This window comes from Hippopotamus amphibius, chromosome 12 (genome assembly GCF_030028045.1).
Source record: "Hippopotamus amphibius kiboko isolate mHipAmp2 chromosome 12, mHipAmp2.hap2, whole genome shotgun sequence".
Taxonomy (NCBI): Eukaryota; Metazoa; Chordata; class Mammalia; order Artiodactyla; family Hippopotamidae; genus Hippopotamus; species Hippopotamus amphibius.
The window spans coordinates 46,214,949-46,235,740 of NC_080197.1; the positions used below are offsets into that span (position 1 = coordinate 46,214,949).

Genomic DNA, 20,792 nt, shown 5'->3' on the forward strand with positions numbered 1-20,792 from the left:
TATCTTATATTTATTTGGGTGATGGGCTGTGTGAAGCAAGAGAGTGACATGGTTTTTAACAGGGCTTTTTTTTTTAACCAGTAGATTCTTTTACAAAGTTTTTCCAAGCCTGGTAATCAGAGAGTATTCGGCAAGAAATGTATTTTGATTATAAAAATATTTTTAGCTTATTGAAATCTGTATCTATTGAAAATTTTAATTCTAAATTATGTTGAGATAATTTATATCATATATATGTTTTAATATTTTTTTCTATTTAACAATCTACTAAAAACGATGGCAATGCTCAAGTTAGGAAACAGTGTCGTTTTTTCTCCTTTATTATAACATGTACAACAAAGTATATATAAATTGTTGCTCACAAAGTAACTTATGTGTAAAGCCCTGTCCATCTTGAGCAAAATTATTAATTTGCCTTGAGCAGAAGTTATTCAGGGCTTCAGAATGTTCCTGTAATGAAAACAGTCCAGAGAACTAGGTGGCATGGTAAATGGCTTGAGGTCCACTGAAGAATGAATTCAGTCACAACAGATTTCATTGGTCCTAAGGTACCAGATATGGATACATCTTAGATGACTTGCAAACTTAGGAAGAGACATGTAAAGCAACGATACTGTTGCTTTTGGTTGGAGCCTCTTGTCATGGAACCCCAGTTCTCAGAGGCTTTTCACAGGAAGTGAAAGGAAACACGCCTCCACTTTCTGAACAACAGCAAGCAGAGGTTGGTGCCATTTGGTGACACTGGCTAAAGTAACTGTCAAAGAACTATAAACTCATACCTGTGAGGTAGGTGTTGTGTGAGGAATTAATGAAATAGTGAGAAAGGGGCTGAGACATATCTTCATTCAAATCCAGTTTCTCAGGTGAAACCACTCCATTTTCTTCTCCACTCAGATAGCGCATAAATCCATCCACCGATATCTGTCCTGGAGGAAATGAAGCATTAAGAAGAATGTGAACGTACTAATTTTTATGGGTTTCTGGTATCATGTTGCTTTAACTTTTTTTTTTTCCAGAAAACTCTGGCAGCATCCAAGTTGGAAGACAGTAGCCCCAACTGCTATTTAATGTGGCTAAATAGTAGTCTAGGATCAAGCAACTTCACTACACATCTCTCCAAATGCCAGAAATGAGAGGAATGTGTAGTTACCCGAGTCTCACAGACTTTCAGAGGATTTAAATACCTAAACACTGATCTCCTGTTTTTACATACAAGAATGGTTATCAACTTTATGTACGGACACCGAAATGTTATTAGTGCTTACCTCTGTGTGATAGGATTAGGGGTGCATTTCCCAGTGTTCTATCATGAAAATATGTTACTTTCATAATGAAAAGAGTTACTCACAACTGGTTTTATTATTTAAAACAAAGTGACAATGTTTTCAAATAATGATCTTTTTTCTCTGAGACAGAAAATAAAGATGCCCATAACTGAGGAATAAGAATTTGATGCTCATAAAAATGAAGGTCTTTAAATTTCTTATGGAGAATGACTTTCCTTTAAATGAAAGAAATATGACTCACACTTTAGTTTACTCAGATTCTATTTAGAATTTGTCTTTTGTGGTCACCTTTCTGAGGTGACTAATACTAAATATTGAGATAATTATTCATCGTTCGTAAAGTAATTTTCGTACAATACACAGAAAGGGCTACCATCACGATTTTGGTTTATCATCACAGCGTGTTTTTTCAACCTCAACAGAGCCTCAAACAACAAACAAACAAAACAAACACAACCACCAGTGCATTTGTGAGTAGTAAAGATCTTTTTCCTTGTTGAAAAAGTTTTGTATTTATATAAAAGTGGTATATGTTTATAGAAGAAAAATTATGACATAAGACGAGCTGAGAGAAAAACGAAAACTTTTCTGAACATGCCTAACTCTCCCTTCAGAGACAATTACTATTAAAGTCTTGGTGTGTATGCTTCCAGAAAAAAAAATGTGCACGTATGTGTATGTGCATGTGTGTAATTCTTTTATGAAGCTGCAAGCCTATACGTGTGTATACGATTTAGAAACCTTTGTTTATATTTAAACTGAACAATACATTATGAACACTGTCGTATAATATGTAATATTTATGTTTTATAAATTATAAAATATATAGCCATCACATGACTAAGTAAAATTCCATTATCTTGGGGTGGTTTCTCATTTTTCACTAGTATAAATGACATTGTATTGAATACTCTGGTACTTGAATCTTTGTACAAACTTTTAATTATTTCCTGAGAATGAATTCCCAGAAATAGAATTGCTGGTTCAAAAACTATGCATATTTTTAAAGCTTTTGCTACATATAACCAATTTGCTTCCTGTTAAAGTTCTAGCAATTTACTCTTTCACCAATGGTTTGCCTTCTCTTCGCCTCTACACCAAACTCATAGGTAAAAACATGATATCTAATAATTCTAATTTTTATTGTTTTGAGCACTATTTATTATTGAATGGTAAGAGATGTGTCATCTGTAAATGGAAAAGCTGGCACTGTTTCCCCACAGTGTGAATCTTTTTACATCCAATAAGTTTCTCAAAATAACTGATGGGTATGTTCCCTAATTCTGGAAACATTATAGCTAAATCACCTTTAATATTTTCCAGGAATAAATAAATAAAAAGAAAGAAATTTGGTTATTTGCTTTTGATGAGTGGAGCTGAGTTTTATAAAAAGAAAAATCTTTCTAAACCAACTTAAATAGGAACAATTATTTGTACTATGAACACCTTAACAATCAACTCTAACATATACCTTGATAATTTCAATAATGACAAAAGGAAAAAATGCTAAGACTTGTCTTTTGCATTAGAAATGAGAAATGTGACATAAATGTCCTCATACTGGTATGTTTGTGTGACCAATCTCTAATAGATGCCATAGTTTATACCTCCAAATAACCATCACCTACTGATCATTCCAATCACGCTGTCATTGAGAAGAACACTTTGGTTACTGCCTTTGAAGCCTTCCTTTGAAATTTGTTTATGGTGGAATGCATATATCCTTTCAGACTGGTTTCAATTTTTGGAAACAAAATTCAATGCCTCTTAGGGCCAAAGTTATTTCAAAAAATCGCTTTCAACAATATTTTGGAGCATGAAACATTTAGAAATAAGATATATATATATATTTTAAATCTAATTTCTTCATAGTCTTCCTTTGTGTTCCTTTCATTAGTAGAAATGAAAGTCATAGAGCAGGTGTACAGAAGATGAAGATCTGGGATGCTTAAATTAAGCTTTAGAAGCCAGGGTGGCCCAGCCTCTTGAGCATCAGGGCTACTGTGGTGCCGGGTCCTGGGTGTTTCCATGCTGTGGCACTTGAGAGCTAGCACTTTTTAAAATAGAAAAATGGGTGTTACTTTATTTACTTTATCGTAAAGTGATTTTCAATCTTCTGTTTGAGGTTTGGGGTGACCCTTCGTCTGCACTGTGTACAACAACCACTTCACTCTGATTTATCTCCATCTTGCCAGCTTCTTCTCAAACGAGTGTCCATTCCTCCCTCCCTCTTTCCCTTCCTTCTCGCCTGTCTCCTTCCCTTCCACTCACTTAACAAACATGTAGTGAACCTCTGCAATGTAATGAATACACAGAAAAATAAAGCAGAGCCAAGCACAGCCTCTGCCTTCAAACAGCTCACAATCTAACGGAAAACAAGACCATTCACCCTTTGAACAGCCCGCACGCGCTGCTCCAGAGCATGATGTGTGTTTCTAACTTTGTCGTCCTTGGAATCTACCAGGATTCTCTGTGCATAGTAGGTGTAAAATCGGCACTTATTTTTGACAATTAGTGATTCAAAATAGAAAATATATGGTTTTGAAACTGGAAGATCACTAAGGATGGCATAATTTTAATTCTTTTATCTGATTAGGGCAACTCACATAAAATTGTTAATATTTGGTGTTTTCAACCTATGCAAATGACAGTCTCATACAACTCAATTTCTAACTACAGCTGTTCCTCAAAGGATAGGCAGTAAATGCAAGTGTCTTTGGGGGCCAACAAAAGAAAGTAATGTGACTCCTGGAGTAAAGTGTACTCCAAGGAAAACTCACAAGTGTATTCTCCTTCTAAAGGCATGAAAATGACCGCAGCAAAATATGGTGTGACAGACATACCATCTTTATGGTGCTGGAGTGGATCCTGAGGCTGTGTTTTTGTCTGGTACCTTGGGAATAAATATCCTTTGGTCTGATCAGCAACTTTTAAAAGCAATTAAAACTAAACATATGCCAATATGGCATGGATGACAAATTAATTTTAACTTTAGCACCGATTTCCATGAATTGCCTCCAGTGCCTTCTGGGCACTTGTGTTGAGAAAGATTCTGAGCCATGCTTGTGAAGAATTCTGATGTCGGTCAAGGGTGCATGACAGGAAGGTAGGGGTCTGCAAGCTACACATTTGTTATTCTCAAGTGAGGATATTATAATTAAAGTCAAGTTATGCTCTGCAACATGCCAAAGTTTTACATAATTCACTGATGAGGAAATCAGGAAGATGACAAACCCAATTCAAAAAGGTTATGAAATATTGATACATACATATCTATGCGTCAGCAATGCCCCCCAAATAAACAAAACCCCCAAACCTATTAAAATATTACTAAATTGAGTATAAACCTGCTTATAGGTCAATTAACATAATCTTTGGGTTATCTCCTCTACATTTACAATTTCCTAGGAGTCGAAGATTTTAACGTAATTTTTAGCATAGATTAAAATTAGTAAAAAACAAGAGTTAGGTGAATCAGTGTTTGTAAGGATTACTTACAATTAATTATATCAAATAATTAAAAAGTACCCAGTGGAGGAATCTGTCTAACTTTGAACAAAAACAATACATGAGTGCGGAGGACAGTTCAGAATACGACTGCAGACTGCCAGTAGGCAGACACCAGGGAGCATCTTTTCAACCCCAAAGCTTTGCCGTGCTAACTCAAGAAGCAAATGTGCAAGACTTTGGATACATCAAATGACTAGGCAGAGATATGTCAAGTCAAGAAGAGCCAATGAAAAAGTAAAGAGGAGTTGGAGGTTTACACGTTGCAAGGCATCGGCTGAGGGCTTAAGAGTTCATTTGCAAAAATGCACATCTTTCAGCATAATGAATTAGCCTAAAAATATAGTCCTGACTAGTAAAGGCTTTCAGATGGAAAACAGACCCTTAGAGGATTTTCCTTTGTTGCATATAACCTACAGCTGGAATATTGCTGTTGCTGTTGACTTCAATGCATCAGTACTTTTCCACCAACCTCTCACTGCTTTTGCGAAACTGCTTACAATTTTTTTTCAGGTCCATTGAGGCACGAAGAAAAATGAAAAGCCTCAAGAATTAAGATGGGAAAAACACTGTTTTACTAAACAAACCAGTTACATTAGTAACAGTACAAGAAATGTGGCTTCCATTCCTCCCAGCAGTAGCTGATCAGTGACAAATTCTTCAATCACAGAATGAGAAAACTAGATGGGCTCTTACGTCTCTTTTGGCATTAGAATTCTATGAATTCAAGTGGTTTAATGTATTAGGGATGATTACTAGCTAAATTAAAACAAAATGTCCCATATTAGAATGAGATTATGAAACATCAAACTACAACTAAAAGCAATGGGATGATTTTCTGGAATAAAATCAACAGGAAGAGAAGTTAAGTTCAGAAGGATGACACCAGCTGACAATGGCTAAAAATAAAACCCCTTACATATTTTGTTAATAAAAGACTTATATGCTTCCAAGTGGAAATGCCATCCATATAATGACAACTAAAGATCTTTATAAGCATATATATTATTTGGACCACTTCGAGCTAAAGTAGGAAAAATATGTCTCTCAAGTTAGAGAGAAAACACTGCTCTATGGAGTTTTTTTGTTCAAATGAAGTTCTGGTGTATATTGTAAAGGAAGGCTGGTGATCAAGTGTGAATAGATCTGACTTTGATGGGGAGGAACCATCTTCAAAGCAATATGAGTGGAAAGTGACATGACAAAGTGATGGTCTCCCACGGCCATTTTCATGGTTTGTCATTCTTCAGTAACATCTTTGCTGCAAAGAAACTCTCAAAGGTCAGGCGGCTGTACACATATACCATGGCTGGGAACTGTACCTCTGCCTCCTTCTGCCTCTCTCCTTCCCCTGGGGTAGATCATGACTGAGGCTCCACTGGTGTCCTCCTGAACATGTTAGGAAGACAGAAATTTGAAATTCTGCTGGGACAAAATGAGACTTTCCAGGGCTGCTTTCAAATCTTGAGGTATATCCAGGGACATTCAGTTGGATGCATTTCATGCTTACAAGAGCATGCCAAGGCCTTTGAATATATACTGGGGGACAAGCTACTCTCTTGGCTTTTTTAAACCACTGCCCACCCCATGGGCCTTGGGAACAATTAAGAAGAAGAGGATCTGTGTCCAGAAAAGGGAGAACAGAACAGAATGGTCTAAAGAGTTTGTGGACTGGTCCTCCCATTTTCTCAGGTCCTGACCCCTTTTATCTATTGACTTCAACAAACCTGCTTCCAACAGAACTTTCCAGCTTGACCTCCTGTTCCAGGCATCTAAGATAAGATGTTTCAGCTTAAGTCTCTCCAGGAAGAAGATACAGTTATCTAAATCTCTTTGCAATATGTTCAAACACAATACGTGTTTTCCCTGTTTCATTTTTTGATGAAGCCTTTCCGGGAGTCTTATAACTGCTCCAATTTCGATTAATCAGCTCTCATTTTTTTACTTGTATTCTTTGCTGAATCTCTTGTTTTGTTTTTTGTTTTGTTTGGTTTTTATAGACCATGTCGTCCTCCTTCATAGTTAGCATTTTCATTTTAGTTGGAGTATATTTGTCAGTAGCTTCCTGAGAAAGGATTCCTGAGTGTTCAATTTTTTGAGCCTTGTATGTCTAAAAATGGCTTCATGACATTTGCATACTTTCTTGCTAGTTTATCTGGGTATAATATTGTAGGTTAAAATTTTTTTCTTTTATATTTTTGTGAGAAAATTTGCTTCGCTATCTTTTAGCTTCTAGTGTGGCTGTTAAGAGATTTGAAGAACTACTATTTCATCATCCAAAAAACATATGTGGCCTGTTTTTTTATTTTGTCTCTTTGGACATTTCTAGCATCTTACTCAGTTCCAGTTTCTGGAAACTTCACAATGATGTGCTTTGGTATAGGTTTATCTTTATCTCCTGTGCTGGACACTCTTGGAGCAGTCTGAAAGCTATTATATTTCTATTTGGAATATTTCCATAAAATATCTCTATCCTAATCTCTGTTCTCTCTGTTCTGGAATATTACTTGATCAAATTTTACATTTTTTTTAATACATACTCTCTCCAATTTTTCATTTTATTTCTTTGTTCTACTCTCTGGGAGTAGAACACCTTATTTCCAGCTCTGAGTGTTTTGTTTCTGCTACCCTCTATTTAATGTTTAAGAGACAGTTTATGTTCTCTGATGTTTCCTTAAAAAATAGCTTTGTTCTATTTTCAGTGGTTCAATATGTTCTATTATCTTTCTAAGGATAGTAATGATATATGTATATTTAAAGTTTTCTTCTCACTACACAGTCATTTTTCCCCCCAGGGTTACTGTTATTCCTGCTTACTTCTACTTTTTAAGTAAGTTTTCCTCATATGTCTAGTGATTTTTAATTGTTCATATTTCAAATGGGTGGACTAAAAAGCTGGTTGGAATTTTCAAAGCATCAGTATATCTGAATATAAACCTGAAAAGTATGAGTTATAAAGGCATCACTGTAGAGGGATCAGCCTTTGTCTCTTTGGAGTAACTCCTAATGTCAATACCTTTAGATCTTTCTTCTTGAAATGATCAAGTCCTGAGAGAAGGTCTATTTAATCACTTGCCAGGAGAATAAAGGCCTGAATGCCAGCCTTCCAGAACCAAATGGGGGAAGAGGCAGCCAGTATGTTTATGACCACTTTATAGCTTTGCTTTCAAATGGTAGCCCTGCCTTCAACTGGGACTGTGTCATCCTCTGACCCTCTGCTTTCTTGTAACCAGAAAGTAAACCTTTAGTTTTCTCCCAGATGGGAGTTCTGACTATTCCTTAAGCAGCTGTCAACTGATCCTTCTTATTTTAGTCTGTAACTCTAAACCCACTTCTAGAGGAACTTAATACCATCAATTTCTGAGACTCTTAAGGTTTTCATGGACTAACTTAGGTTGGTCCCCAGGGTCTCACACAGCTAACCTAGATCAGTTTTCTCAGGAGTGTTATACCTGTAAACCCACAGATAGCTGCCAAAATTATGTAATTACTGTTTCTTATCCTTTTATTTCCACCCTTGCCAGATTATGCCTTAAAAATATCTCCTTTAATGCAATTTTAATGTAGTTTCGAGAGAGAGAGAGTTTAATTAGATGAATATGTCTCGGCCATCCTATTTATCCTGATGTCCCATGATTTTTCTGCTATACCAGACTGCAGAATTTTGTTGATTAATTTAAAAGTCAGATTTCACATGCTTTATCCTTTGCTCCTACTATTTTTAGGTAAAATGAACTCAGATGGGAGAAACTGAAGGTCTTCTGTCATAGACCTGCTTTGTCTGGTCAGGGGCTTATCATGAATCTCCCTGGTTTTCTTTAATTCATATCTTTTTGGTGAAAAGTATGCAGTGACTCTTATCTCACCACAGATGGCACTATATGGATGGCTTGTCATTCAAGTTTTCCTCACTGTGTCTTTTCCCAGGTAGAATGTAGTCAGAGTCCCAGGGGCAGCTTGAGCTCCCAGGTATTTATCAGGTGGGAGTACTTAACAGACGAGATATTTCCTTCCTTACACTTTCCAGGACCCTCTTACTCTTGTCCAGTACAGGACAAGTACAGACAGCAACAAAGCATTCTAACTTTGTCTCTGGGAATGGAGGGATGGAAGAGAAGGGAGAACTAAAGAATACATTTTCTCTTTGGGTCTGAGGGCACTCTTCTACAAGGTTTCCTTGTCCACAAGCTTAGGGAAAGTTCTGAGTCCTGAAGAGAGACGCCTGTGACTCATTTTCCTGGAGATACTCCAGAAAGTTTTAAGCCCTGCTGTTCCCCAGTGGCCAGAATAGCAGGAGAGTTTTACCTTTTCTTTTTTTTTCTTTCTTTTTTTTCCTTTTTTTCTTTTCTTTTTTTTTAGTTTTTGGCTGTGCCACATGGCATGTGGGATCCTAGTTCCCTGATCAGGGATTGAACCCACACCCCCTTCATTGGAAGCGTGGAGTCTTAACCACTGGACCGCCTGGCAAGTTCCCAGGAGAGTTTTATCTTTATTCTCTCCCTCTGCCTATCCCCTGGCAGAAGCACTAATCAGACAGCATTAAATGTCTAAAGCCATGAAAATAGAAGTAGGGGACTAGGATAATTCACAATAGAACAAACCAATTCTTAAACAATAGAAGAGTTGACTGTCCTTCATGACATTGACATGACAAGTTACCTGCCCTGTCAATACTTTCTCCTCCTAACTTCTTTGCTCAGCAATGCTGGAATTTCTTTTGAAATTCACAAGTAAGAAGTTTGTTTGAAATAAATCCATAGGCCCTCACCTTCTACCCAGAAGCTTATGAAAGTGACTTTCAATAAGGTTAGGTAACAAAAGCTGATGCTCCTCATTGCACAGGTGAGGAGCCTGATGGCAAGTCCTCAGCGCCAGATTCTCTCATGATACCCTGCATGGGCTCTACAACCAGGCGAGGGAAAAGGACAGCAGGGCATGGTCGCAAGCTCATCTCTAAATAGAATTCATGGCATGTTACTAAGGTGTCTTGAAAGTTTTGAAAGTCCCTCAGTCAGGCTCTTTCCTGTTCATCACGGCATCAAAGCACCAATGTGGAACTGCTCCTGAGTTTGTCCTAAAAGCAGATGTAAGGCAACAGCAGCGAAGTGCTAAAGTGAAAAATAATCCTGTGGAGGGTCAAAGAAAGAAAATGTGGCTGGCTGTGTTTACAAACACAGTAATTAAAAAAAAAAAAGAATGGATTCTGACTTGAAAGGAAGTGTACTTATGTATGTGTAAGCAGGATGGTAAGGAAGAGAGAGCCAGCCTTTGAAGAGGTTCATGAATTTAGTCTATTTCCCACATATTATTTTATAAACCTTTATATACTGCTTACTATATGCACATATTAACTCGTTGCATTCTCATAATAACTCTATGAAGTGGGCACTATTTTTACGCTTATGAATGAGAAACTCAAGTAGCTTGCCCAAGATCACATAGCTTGCAAGTGGCTAAAATGGGATTTGAACCCAAAGTCAGCCTTTGTGTTCCATGCCATTAACTCCTATGCTCTCCTGCTGTAGGGCACACAATCAAATACGAGGGGAAGGTAAATCATCGTCTTCACCGTCATCACCATCATCATCTTTGTAACAGGAGGAGCTAGCATTACCTGAGCACTGACCATGTGCCAGGCACAGATATCCTACCAGAGAAGTACTTTTTAATTCCCATTTTCAGTTGAGCAAACTAAGACTTGGAGAGGTAGGCAACTTGTCACAGCTCACGGGGATACTCAGTGTGAGAGCTGGATCTGAAGGCAGGTGGTGCCGGGGCAACGGGAAGGCAGATGGTGGTGAGTGCAACTGATGAGGTTTATCCACACAGCTTTCCCAGCACTGGCCTGGATGAGGAGCAAGAATGATGAAAAGGAGAGGATCCTGCTGCTGTAGCCACTGGCTTCAATCTGGGCACCGTGGATTAGTCCTAAAAATAGTCCTGAATGTGACCAAGGGAGAGTTTTTTCCCCATGATTTACTTATCTCTCTAAAACGTGTGACTTTAATCTTTCCGTTAAAAGAAGTTGGGCTCAGCCAGGACAAATGACCCCTCTGGCAGAGGCGTGAGGATTAGCTCTTTGAGTTGGATTTGTCTATCAAGGTCTAAAATTCTTTTCCAGACTTAATTTACATTCTGAAAATCTCCACGAGTAATTCAAAGACACCCACTAGCATTTTTATCCTCCAATCCATGAGTCCAACACATAGGAAGAAAAACAAAATACAAGAACCACCACCAAAAAAAATGTGTTATGCTAATGTGAGGATAGCAGAAATGCTGAACGGAAGCTGTGACACTATTCTGTGGGTTTTGCAAGAAAAAAAACCATGCAGGTTACCTTTTAAAAGGACGAGCCAAACACCTGCAAATAACATCTTTCAAAGCCTGGAAGCACAGAGAAATCTCTACAAATTATGCCTTGGAAGACCGATGGCCTATAAATCCTTATAGAATCATCACACAGTTGAAATGGGCAAAGCGGACAATGTGTCTGCCAGCTAGCATGGCTACCCGCCTCGCTCTGTTGAGCCAAATGCCAATTAGGCAGGATTTGGCACGCACATGGTTGGATGTCACTGGGACTGAGAGGTTGAGAATCCATCCGTCACCATTCAGTCCCCACGCTTAATGTCATGATACCAGCGCATGTTGGAAAGCTACTGGTCCGATGGCTTAGCACCTCCCAAAATCACTTCCAAGCGCAGCTCTGAGAAGGTATTTCCTTGGCTCACATTTATTCCCGGTGCTTTGACCCTTTTGTGAGTTCTGCTAGATCAGCTCAGAGAAAGTAAGTGCAGATGGCTCTAAATTCCCACGGCTCACCGAAGTCTATTTGCCTGCTTTCAGAAATAATCTATTAAATGTTCCCTTTTCAATTATCTTTGCCTGGGCACAGACTTTCCTATTACATTTGCCAACTAACTGTGCTTTTGTATAGTATATGAACTTTGCTGGCTTCTTTGCCTGTTTTATCCATTTCTTTTCAATCCTGGAGTTAGTATATTCTATACATGTTCTCACACACTATTATTTTATCAATGGCTGAAAAGTGTCGTGCATTCTTATTCCATCTTGATTGCCAAAACTGTTCTGTTACCATACCTATGTACAAATACAAGTCCAAGATATCGTGTAATAATCGCTACTAAACAGATACACTCTCTTCTCAAAAGCCTTTTGCAGATCAACCCCACAACCCAGCTGTCAAGGCTTTCTGTGCCCCTGTACCTCTCCTTGTATTCAGTTGAACTTGTTAATGTGGTTTTGTGTGAAAGTTCTTAATAATAACACTTAACTTTGACTTAGCACTTTCCCTTTTTCAAAATATTCTCACATCTGTAATTTATTACATCTCACTGTTCTGTTTGGTAGGTAAGACAGCATTTTATTATTTAACAGGACAGATAAACTTTGACTCAGTGAGATTAAACAGTCCTTTTAAGTTGACATGACTAGATAAGAACAGAATCCAGATTGTAACTCCACTCCCTTAAACATGGGCTTGAAGTTATTTTTCCTAGATTTATGCAAGGGCTGATTGATCATTTAGGGCTAGAGGTTTTCATAGGGTAGGGGACGAGCCCATCGCATTTTATTAGTGCACCGTCACATTGTTCCATCAGAGGAACAATTCTATGCTGAATTCTCTTCTGCTCAAGCCCCTTTGTGAATAAGCAAGTACCCTTAGCTTAAAAGTTCCCAAATTTTGCTGTTCGGGGAGACACTGCTTTTGAAAAGATCCCTGGTGTTATCCTTATTTACTTCAAGCAATAATAAACCCTTCCTTCTCCGTCTCTGGCTTGCTTGGGTCTGTTGGCTCGACACACACCAAGAGGTGAACTTAGTTTTTAGGTAACAGTAGCAACATTAATAAGAAGCATCTTGGGCTCCTTTTCTACCCGTAGGATAGAGTGTTAGGTGAGAAATTTGATTTTTTCTAACATCTTCCATTAATTCTTCCTCTTAAATAGTGCTATACCTACTCTGCAGGTAATTTTGCTTTTGCGACTGGAGTCCCACAGACTGCAGTGTTCGGGTAGACAGTTCACCCCTCACCTCATCTGGCTTCCTTGTGGTCACTGTATGTTTCCCATGGAGTTGATTCTCTCTGTATTCAATCAGCTTCCTTCCTGCTTATTTGGTGTAAAATCAACTATCAACAAAACTCAGCTCTGGGTAAAGCAGATGTTGGGGCCAAATGCCTGTGGCTTCCTGGCTTTTGTGCAGCACAGTGCAAGCTGCTAAGCACTTCCTTCTAACTGAGCCATCGCCCACCCCCTGATTCCTGCTGGCAAGGGGAAATGTGTAACAGTCGGTGATTATTAATGCTTTGTTCTGATGGGAGGTTACCTCTAGGGGAAAATAGCCAATATCTGCTTTGTCCCAACAGCTCTCACACGCAATCGCAAGGCATCTTGGGAAGGTATAGTCTGATGAGGGAAAGAAGTTTTAAAAGAATTCAGCAGATTGGGGTGGATTTTGCTACCAAGTTCACTTCTGCACCTCTTAAAACTTGCATTTGTTTTTGTCTATCTATATAGATATAGGTATATGTCTCTATCTATCATCTATCTATCTATCATCTATCTATCTATCATCTATCATCTATCTATCTATCTATCTATCTATCTATCTATCTATCTATCTATCTATCATCTATCTATCTATCTAATCATCTATCTCTTCCTGACTGGTTGTTTTCTGAACAAAGGCCATTTCAGTTTTGAATGGACATGGTTGTGGCTTTCTGGCTAGAGCCGTGATTCTGAAAGGACATTGAGGTCACAGAAAGAAAGGATGCAAGAGAAAAAAACTAGGACTCCTGGGCCAGGCATTTGCTTTCCTCAAGCCCAATTCCTGCCTCCTGGGAAAGGAGGAAATGCAATCAAGAAAGGAAACCCAAAGAAGTTATCAAGTCAACAATGAATTCATAATGGCTATCTTGAAAATAATTTTTGTTTCATTATTGCCAATCTCAAATACTTCAGAGAAGTCTATGAACAAACAAACACAGAATTAAGAGGAACTTGGAATATACTTACAGATGCTAATGTCATTCTTCTATGACCTTCCACAGAGGTTAGAAAATCAATAGGTGGGATTTAAATGGGATTGTAATCAATAAAATACTGCAGTGGCTTCTCAGCAGCTTTCTCAGTATAGTAACTTAATTAAGGCATGAAAAGAACTGGCTACGTCATACAGCTTTCATCTGTCTTTACCTTTTGGGAAGAAAATCTATCTCATTTGAGTTGACTCTGTTCATTCATTTCTGTTCTTTTATTTCTTGTGTTGCTACACAGGTCATCTATATAAAAATATTTAAGCGAATGCCACCTTACTGGTGAGGCAGATCATTAAGCCAGTCAATGTGTCCTCCAGATGAGTGGTTTTTAAACTGAGCATCTCGAATCTCCTGGGGTTTGGGCAGAAGCGCCTGCAGAGAATGGGATGGGGCAGGTGAGGAGACAGGAGTAGCGCAGCCATCTCCAGCTACAATGCCGGCTCCTCTCAGTCAACCAAATAGCGCTTCTAAAGATTTTTCCTACACATTGATCAATCCAGTGAGACACCATTAGAAGAAACAACCACAGATAAAAGGATGCTACGTCAAAGACAGTCTGAAAACCACTGCTATGGATGCAAATTGCTAACTTCTAAACAGTTGACATTTCATTTTCTGAGCAAGACCTAATGTAGGGCTCCCCGTGGGAGTCCAGAGAAGTGCAGAGAACTCTGCACTGGGACACAGAAAACATAGTCCTACTCTCAATGCTGTCACTTCCTTAGCTGCCTTTTCTATGACCTGAGAGTTGGGGTTAAATGGCTAAGTCCCTTGTAAACAGGAGATCCCATGATTTTGAAGCGACCAGCCAGGACTTCAGGAATGGGAAAAGCTACGATAGTTCTGAGACAGGTTGGAAGGGTTGAGCCATGGGCACAGCCCTTCCATGTTTTTTTTTTTCTTTCAGAGCTCAGCAACTCTGACCTCACCTGTCTTTCACTTTAGATTCTGTTAAGGCCATTTATAGAAAAGTGCTTGTCTTAGTTTGGGTTCTTCTAAAAGTAGGCTTTGAGATAAGGATTTGAATGCAAAACCCAGGAATTAACAGTAGGGGAGTGGAGAAAAGAGAATGGAAGAAACAGCAGCTAATAAAGGGAACCTGATCAAGCAGGTTACAGTTGTGGGCAACTGGGGCTCAATCCTATGTGGGAACTTTGTGAGGATGTGGAGAACACATATCAGAAATGTCCCAAATGAGGGGTAAGGAAGAGAGATACTACCGCCTGAGTGAAAATAACTCTTGGGGCCATGAAATCCTGGGCACTTGTAGGCTGGCTGTGGTTGGGCTGAGAGAAAGTCCCGGAGATTTGCAGAAGATGCTGCTGACTGTGTTGGAACCATGAGGGCCAAGGGATACGAGATAAGCACTGATGTTTGCTAGTGTTGGTATCATCCCATTTTACAGATGCGGAACCTCAAGTTCAAGCATGTCAAATCACTTGCCTGAAGTTAACTGGCTTAACCATAATACGATGCCAGTCTCTTTCCTTAATTAGGGCTTGTTTGGTGTCTCAAGAATGCAAAATACACATGAACAAAAATAATCATTATATTTTATAACTTCTGCCTAGTAAAGGGAAATGGTATTGGGAAAATAAAGATTTTAAAAACTCTATTCGGAAAATTAAGTGATAAGGTAAATAGCATGATTCCAGTGTAAATCTTCACTTTTTTTTTTTGAATTTTATTTTTATTTTTTATTTTTATTTTTTTAATTTTATTTATTTATTATTTTTTTGGGGGTACACCAAGTTCAATCATCTGTTTTTATACACATATCCCCGTATTCCCTCCCTCCTTCGACTCCCCCCCACCCTCCCTCGAGTCCCCCCCACCCTCCCCGTCCCAGTCCTCTAAGGCATCTTCCATCCTCGAGTTGAACTCCCTTTGTTATACAACAACTTCCCACTGGCTATCTACTTTACAGTTGGTAGTATATATATGTCTGTGCTACTCTCTCGCTTCGTCTCAGCTTTTTAAACTATAATTATAATTCCATTTTAATAAAAATATAGATAAAATATTGATTGAGTCAGAAATGAACATTTGTGCACAGACATGACTCGCCATATTTTTCAGGTTTCATCATCAAATGAGTCTAATTTATTGCTAATTGCAATAAATTAAATAAGCCTGTTAGCCAAGAGACAGCAGCATTCAGGAATGCCTCTGCCCAGTGCTCTGAATCTCACTTCCAGACTCATAAATGGATTGAAATAATTTGGCACAAATGCTAATTCTCATTTTTCATTAGTTCAGATCAACAAGGGTTCAATAGGCAACAGCTAAAACATGCAACCTTCTTATCATAAGCAACTTATTTAATTCTCCCAGCAATTCTCTCAGAATATTTTCAAAGATGAGAAAACTAAGGGGTGGAACTGGTCAAAGAGATTAAGTGGTTTCCTAAGATGAGGTAAACAGAGATGATGAATTGTTGATTTCTAACCAGTTTTAGAGGGATCTGCTGCTTTTATCTGCCTGGTTCCTAGTCCTGCTTTTACGAGGCACACACCCCAGCTGAATTTCAGGGAACCATCCCTCTGCCACTGTCAGTCCATGAGGCTTAGGTAGCTGACTCCTTACGGGCTCTAGGGAGAGTCATGTGACCAAAGTCTGTCCAAGTGGTACATTCCATTCTCCAGGCCACAGTGATCCTCTTTCAGGAGTGGTCCTGGGTGGCTTAAGCCATGTTCTGGTTTCTGGTCTTTTGATGGAACTGTGAGTAAAAAGAATTTCTGTATTCTGAGATTGGTAGGCCTGGAGCTGCTGGTGGCTTTCTTGTCACATCAGGAGAGTCTGCCCAAGAATTACAGCCAGTACGGAGAACACGATGGGAGATGACAGGTCTTGATGATATCATTTGAGCCCCTGGATGTAGTTATGCTGGAATTCATTAGCACCCTCACTTTTTACTTATGTGCACCAGTCAATTCCTTTTTGTGCTTTAGTCTGAGTTAGGTTTGTCATTTTTCAACTGAAGGAGTTCCACCTAATACCACAGGTTGCAAGATTCCCAAGTCCAGTGTTCTCTCTAGCACACTCTGGGTGCTTCTTGCTGTTAACAGTGACACAATATAGTTCACTTGTACGAGTATTTTAAAATAAAGCAATATTAAAAATACAATAGGGTTATTTCTAGTGATGTAAATCATTAGGTTAGGTCTATTTGGAATAAATATGGTTGCTATACCTGACATTCTATTTGTTTTGTTTAAAATGAAATTGTTCTGCTATTATTAATTTTGAATTCAACTATTAAACTATTAATTCACGGAGTACTGATCAAATACTAAAAGTTTTAGTTTAATTTTAATTGCCACAAAGCAGGGAAGCTTTTGTATACCACATCTTGTGAAAATTTAAGAGGAAGAAAAGATGATAAAAAAAGAAACGTAGTTTGAAACATCTGCTCATATCATAATCTGTTATATTAATTCAACTGCTTAACAAATACTCATGAACACCTGCTCTTCACAGAAGGATAAAAGTAGGAACAAACGCAACTCTTTTCTTTTGGTTTGGCATTTTAAGCAAAATTTGGCCCTCTTTTACTGACATAGCTGCTGAATCTAAAGGTCTGCAGTCTATTACCTAAGCCAGGGGTCCCCAGCCCCCATTAGGAATCAGGCTGCACAGCAGCAGGTGAGCAGCGGGCTTCTTCTGCCGCTGTCCATCACTCCCCATCACTCGCCATCACCCGCCATCACTCGCCATCACTCCCCATCACTCGCATTACTGCCTGGACCATCCCCCCTGCTCCCCCTCTGCTGTGGAAAAATTGTCTTCCGTGAAACTAGGCCTTGGTGCCAAAAAAGTTGGAGATTGCTGACCTAAGGCGCCAACATAACTATTTCATTTTTCATGCTAACTTTACTCATTGCCTTTCTTCTAACGAGTTTAAATTATGAAAAAACCCAACAAAAACAAAAACAAAAAAACAACCAAACCAAACCAAACCAACAAACAAACAAACATCTCTAAGAGACATTAGTCTTCAAACTGACATTCATGACCCTTTTGTTTGGAAGAGGCAGGCTGGGTCATCGTGTAGCCCTGTGTTAAGCATAGTTAGGCCTACGGCGCAAACAACATGGTAAGGAAGAAACATTTGCTGACTTGGGGTCACAACATTTTTCAGTGTGATTTTAAATTGTAAAAATAAACCTAACTCCCTTGAGAATACGATCTTCTGCAACAAGATTCCAACTCTGTGAAACCCAAACACGTGAACATTTGGTCTCAGACTGCACAGAAACCTTCTGATTATTTAAAACCAATACATACATTTACAAAAACAGAAATTCCAGCAGGAAATGTGGGTAACGTCCTGATGACAGCAGGCCCAAGAGCATCACTGTCGGTCAGCTCGTCTGGGTCTTCACCTCACATTTCTAAGTGCTGTGCCATCAGTCAGCTCACCTACACTCAGCTTTAGCTGTTAGGCTTTTAGCCACATTGAAAAATTTTTATTTAATTTAAGATTACCTTTTATGTCAAAATTTTACAAAATGCACATAAAAACTAAACATTAGCATATGTCAACTTTTTGTATTGTTTGTTTAACACCTACTTTAAAATGTTTCTTGATATCACATAGTATATGTATATTTATGCTATTATATACATATTTTCTGAATGTATCTTATTCACATCATTTTATAACAAATAGAGGCAATATGGAAGTGTCTTTCTCTGATAAATGAGACTGAATTTGTGGATCAATTTAATTAATACTTGGGCACATTTGAAGAACTAGTCAAAATGTAAGGTGCAGCAGAAAAAATGATAATGTAATATTAAACTACTCTACTTATTTTCTTATGTGTTTATTGATTAAAACATATTAACTAGTTGACTGAAAGTTAAAAGCTCTGCTTTCTTGAAGAGCATCTTGGTATGAGATCTTAGGTAAGTCATTTGACCTCAAATTCTTGGTTTGCTTCTTTGCAGAATGATAATGTACATTTTGAAAGTCACAGGATAAATGAGAGCTAATTTCCTTACATATCAGTCATCACTGAAGCCATATAATAAATACTTTCTTAAATTGTACTTTGTTGGATATAAAAAGGAGTTCCTCAAAAGATCTTAAAAGTCAAACATCAAGTGTTATAAACTGCAAAATCAAATAAAAAATGACTTTCATTCTTGGAAAAAATATTTCAAACTCTTAGTTACTAAAAAATTAAAGTCTAACCCAACAATTTCCTATTCCTACAAATAAAGATTTCAAAATTGTTGTCCTTTTGATTGTGAAACAACAGTTTTTAGAATAAAATCACCTTCTCTAATCTTCTTTGTTCATATAAACATAGCCAAAGCAGCAAACAAAATGACTTGGTGTGCGACATCTCAAGTTCATTTTCCTACTGGAGTTTTGGGATTGATAAATGAATACTATGATTCTTAAAAAAATCACATCAAGGCTGACAGAGAGTCTTCATGATCAATATCATATTAAATTGTAGAGAAATAAATTAAGTTGCTATTTTAAATATACCTGAATTTTATATGTCAGCATGATTATGGAATTCATACCTAGGACAGCTATAAGATGGCACTAAATACTCCTGCAGATGTTAAGAGATTTAGTCTTAATCTCCATTTGAATCAAAATCGGTTCTTCCAGGATGATAGAGTTTTACAACAACCTATTGTAATATTTTCCTCTGTATCCTCCATTTTGTGCGAGTCATCAGAGTATGATGTATGATGCAGTAGATGAAGCCTGAACCATCAGCAATGTGGTGTAAAAGGAGGAGAAAAGGGTAAAGTCTAGGTTCTGAAGTGCCTCATTCATTTCACAAAAGCCTTTTGTTTTCCTGGTGTCACAGGATGACTGTTTTTAGAAGTCTTGTCAGATCTGTTAAAACACCGTGGTAGTTATTTTTGGCCAAGTTTGGATTTCAGAAGGGAACTGTCAAGCTATGATGAGAAATCTCCAAGGACTTACTCCAGCTTACTGATAAGGAGAAGTCCCACCTCTGTGGCACCAGGGAAGAAAGGGCATCAGATCTGAGGAGGCTGGAGGGGCAGGCCTGGCAATGCCAACACATATGTACTGTTGGGTCAGTGGTTTCCTTTGACCTCGGCAACAACAGGAAGGATGACAACTGCAAAGGCAACGTGCCCGACGAAGAAACTAAGCTGAAACTAAACTATGCAAAACGATAAAACTAAAACCAAAAATAATTCATCTAGCAATTCCCAACTAATAACATGTAGGACAGAATTAATGATAAGATTTTACTTTGATACTTAATAAATGCTTTCCGTTTTCATTTAGAGGACCGCTTCCAGAAAAAATACAATAGGTTAAAAAAACTCCTTAATCTGCTTTTATGATAACCTTTCTTATCAATGCCTATAAGCTTGCCAGAGCTATCTGTTACTTACAAATTACTTGCATATTAACATGCAATTTATTTCTTCTTAATAATTGGTTAATTGCACTTTATTTTCCTCCCTATGGAATATCTAGGCAATTTACAATAACATCAGTAATAACACACTCATTTTTATCACGAAGGAATTTCAATCCAGATGAGACTCGGTCTTAGTGGTAAAGGATGATCCAGTTTAGAGACAATGCTGCCTTACACAACTGAAAACTCCCGGCAACTGCATTTTCAATGCTCTTATTTTGGCAAAAGTCATTTCTCCAGAATCCAAAATACATAAGTTTCTCAACAAGTTTCAGGCAACTTAGTGCTATCTTCCCGATATCAGTTTTGGTTTTCTTCCTACAAACACTATTTTTTTTTTAACACAAAAAGCCAAAGTTTAAAACATCTTTTCAAGTGGAAACATTCATCAATAGTGTAAACTAGAATAAGATAAGGGTCTAATGGACTGAATAGTCTCTTCAGTCTTAGAGATTTAGAAAAATCTGTGGGTCATGTACAGAACTAGAAACAGACCTAAAAGGG

General features: G+C 38.1%; 1 protein-coding gene across 5 annotated transcripts in view; it reads right to left on the reverse strand.

Moving 5' to 3' along the window:
- The window catches only part of PLCB1 (phospholipase C beta 1), a 688,164-nt gene that overhangs the window by 170,512 nt on the left and 496,860 nt on the right, over positions 1–20,792 (reverse strand). For 4 of the 5 annotated variants that reach the window (XM_057701470.1, XM_057701472.1, XM_057701474.1 and 1 more), the window contains exon 10: positions 780–926. The exons of the other annotated variant lie outside the window; for it this stretch is intronic. In XM_057701470.1, the coding sequence (XP_057557453.1) occupies positions 780–926 (147 nt within the window). The remainder of the gene's footprint in view (positions 1–779; positions 927–20,792) is intronic. 5 annotated transcript variants of the gene reach the window in all.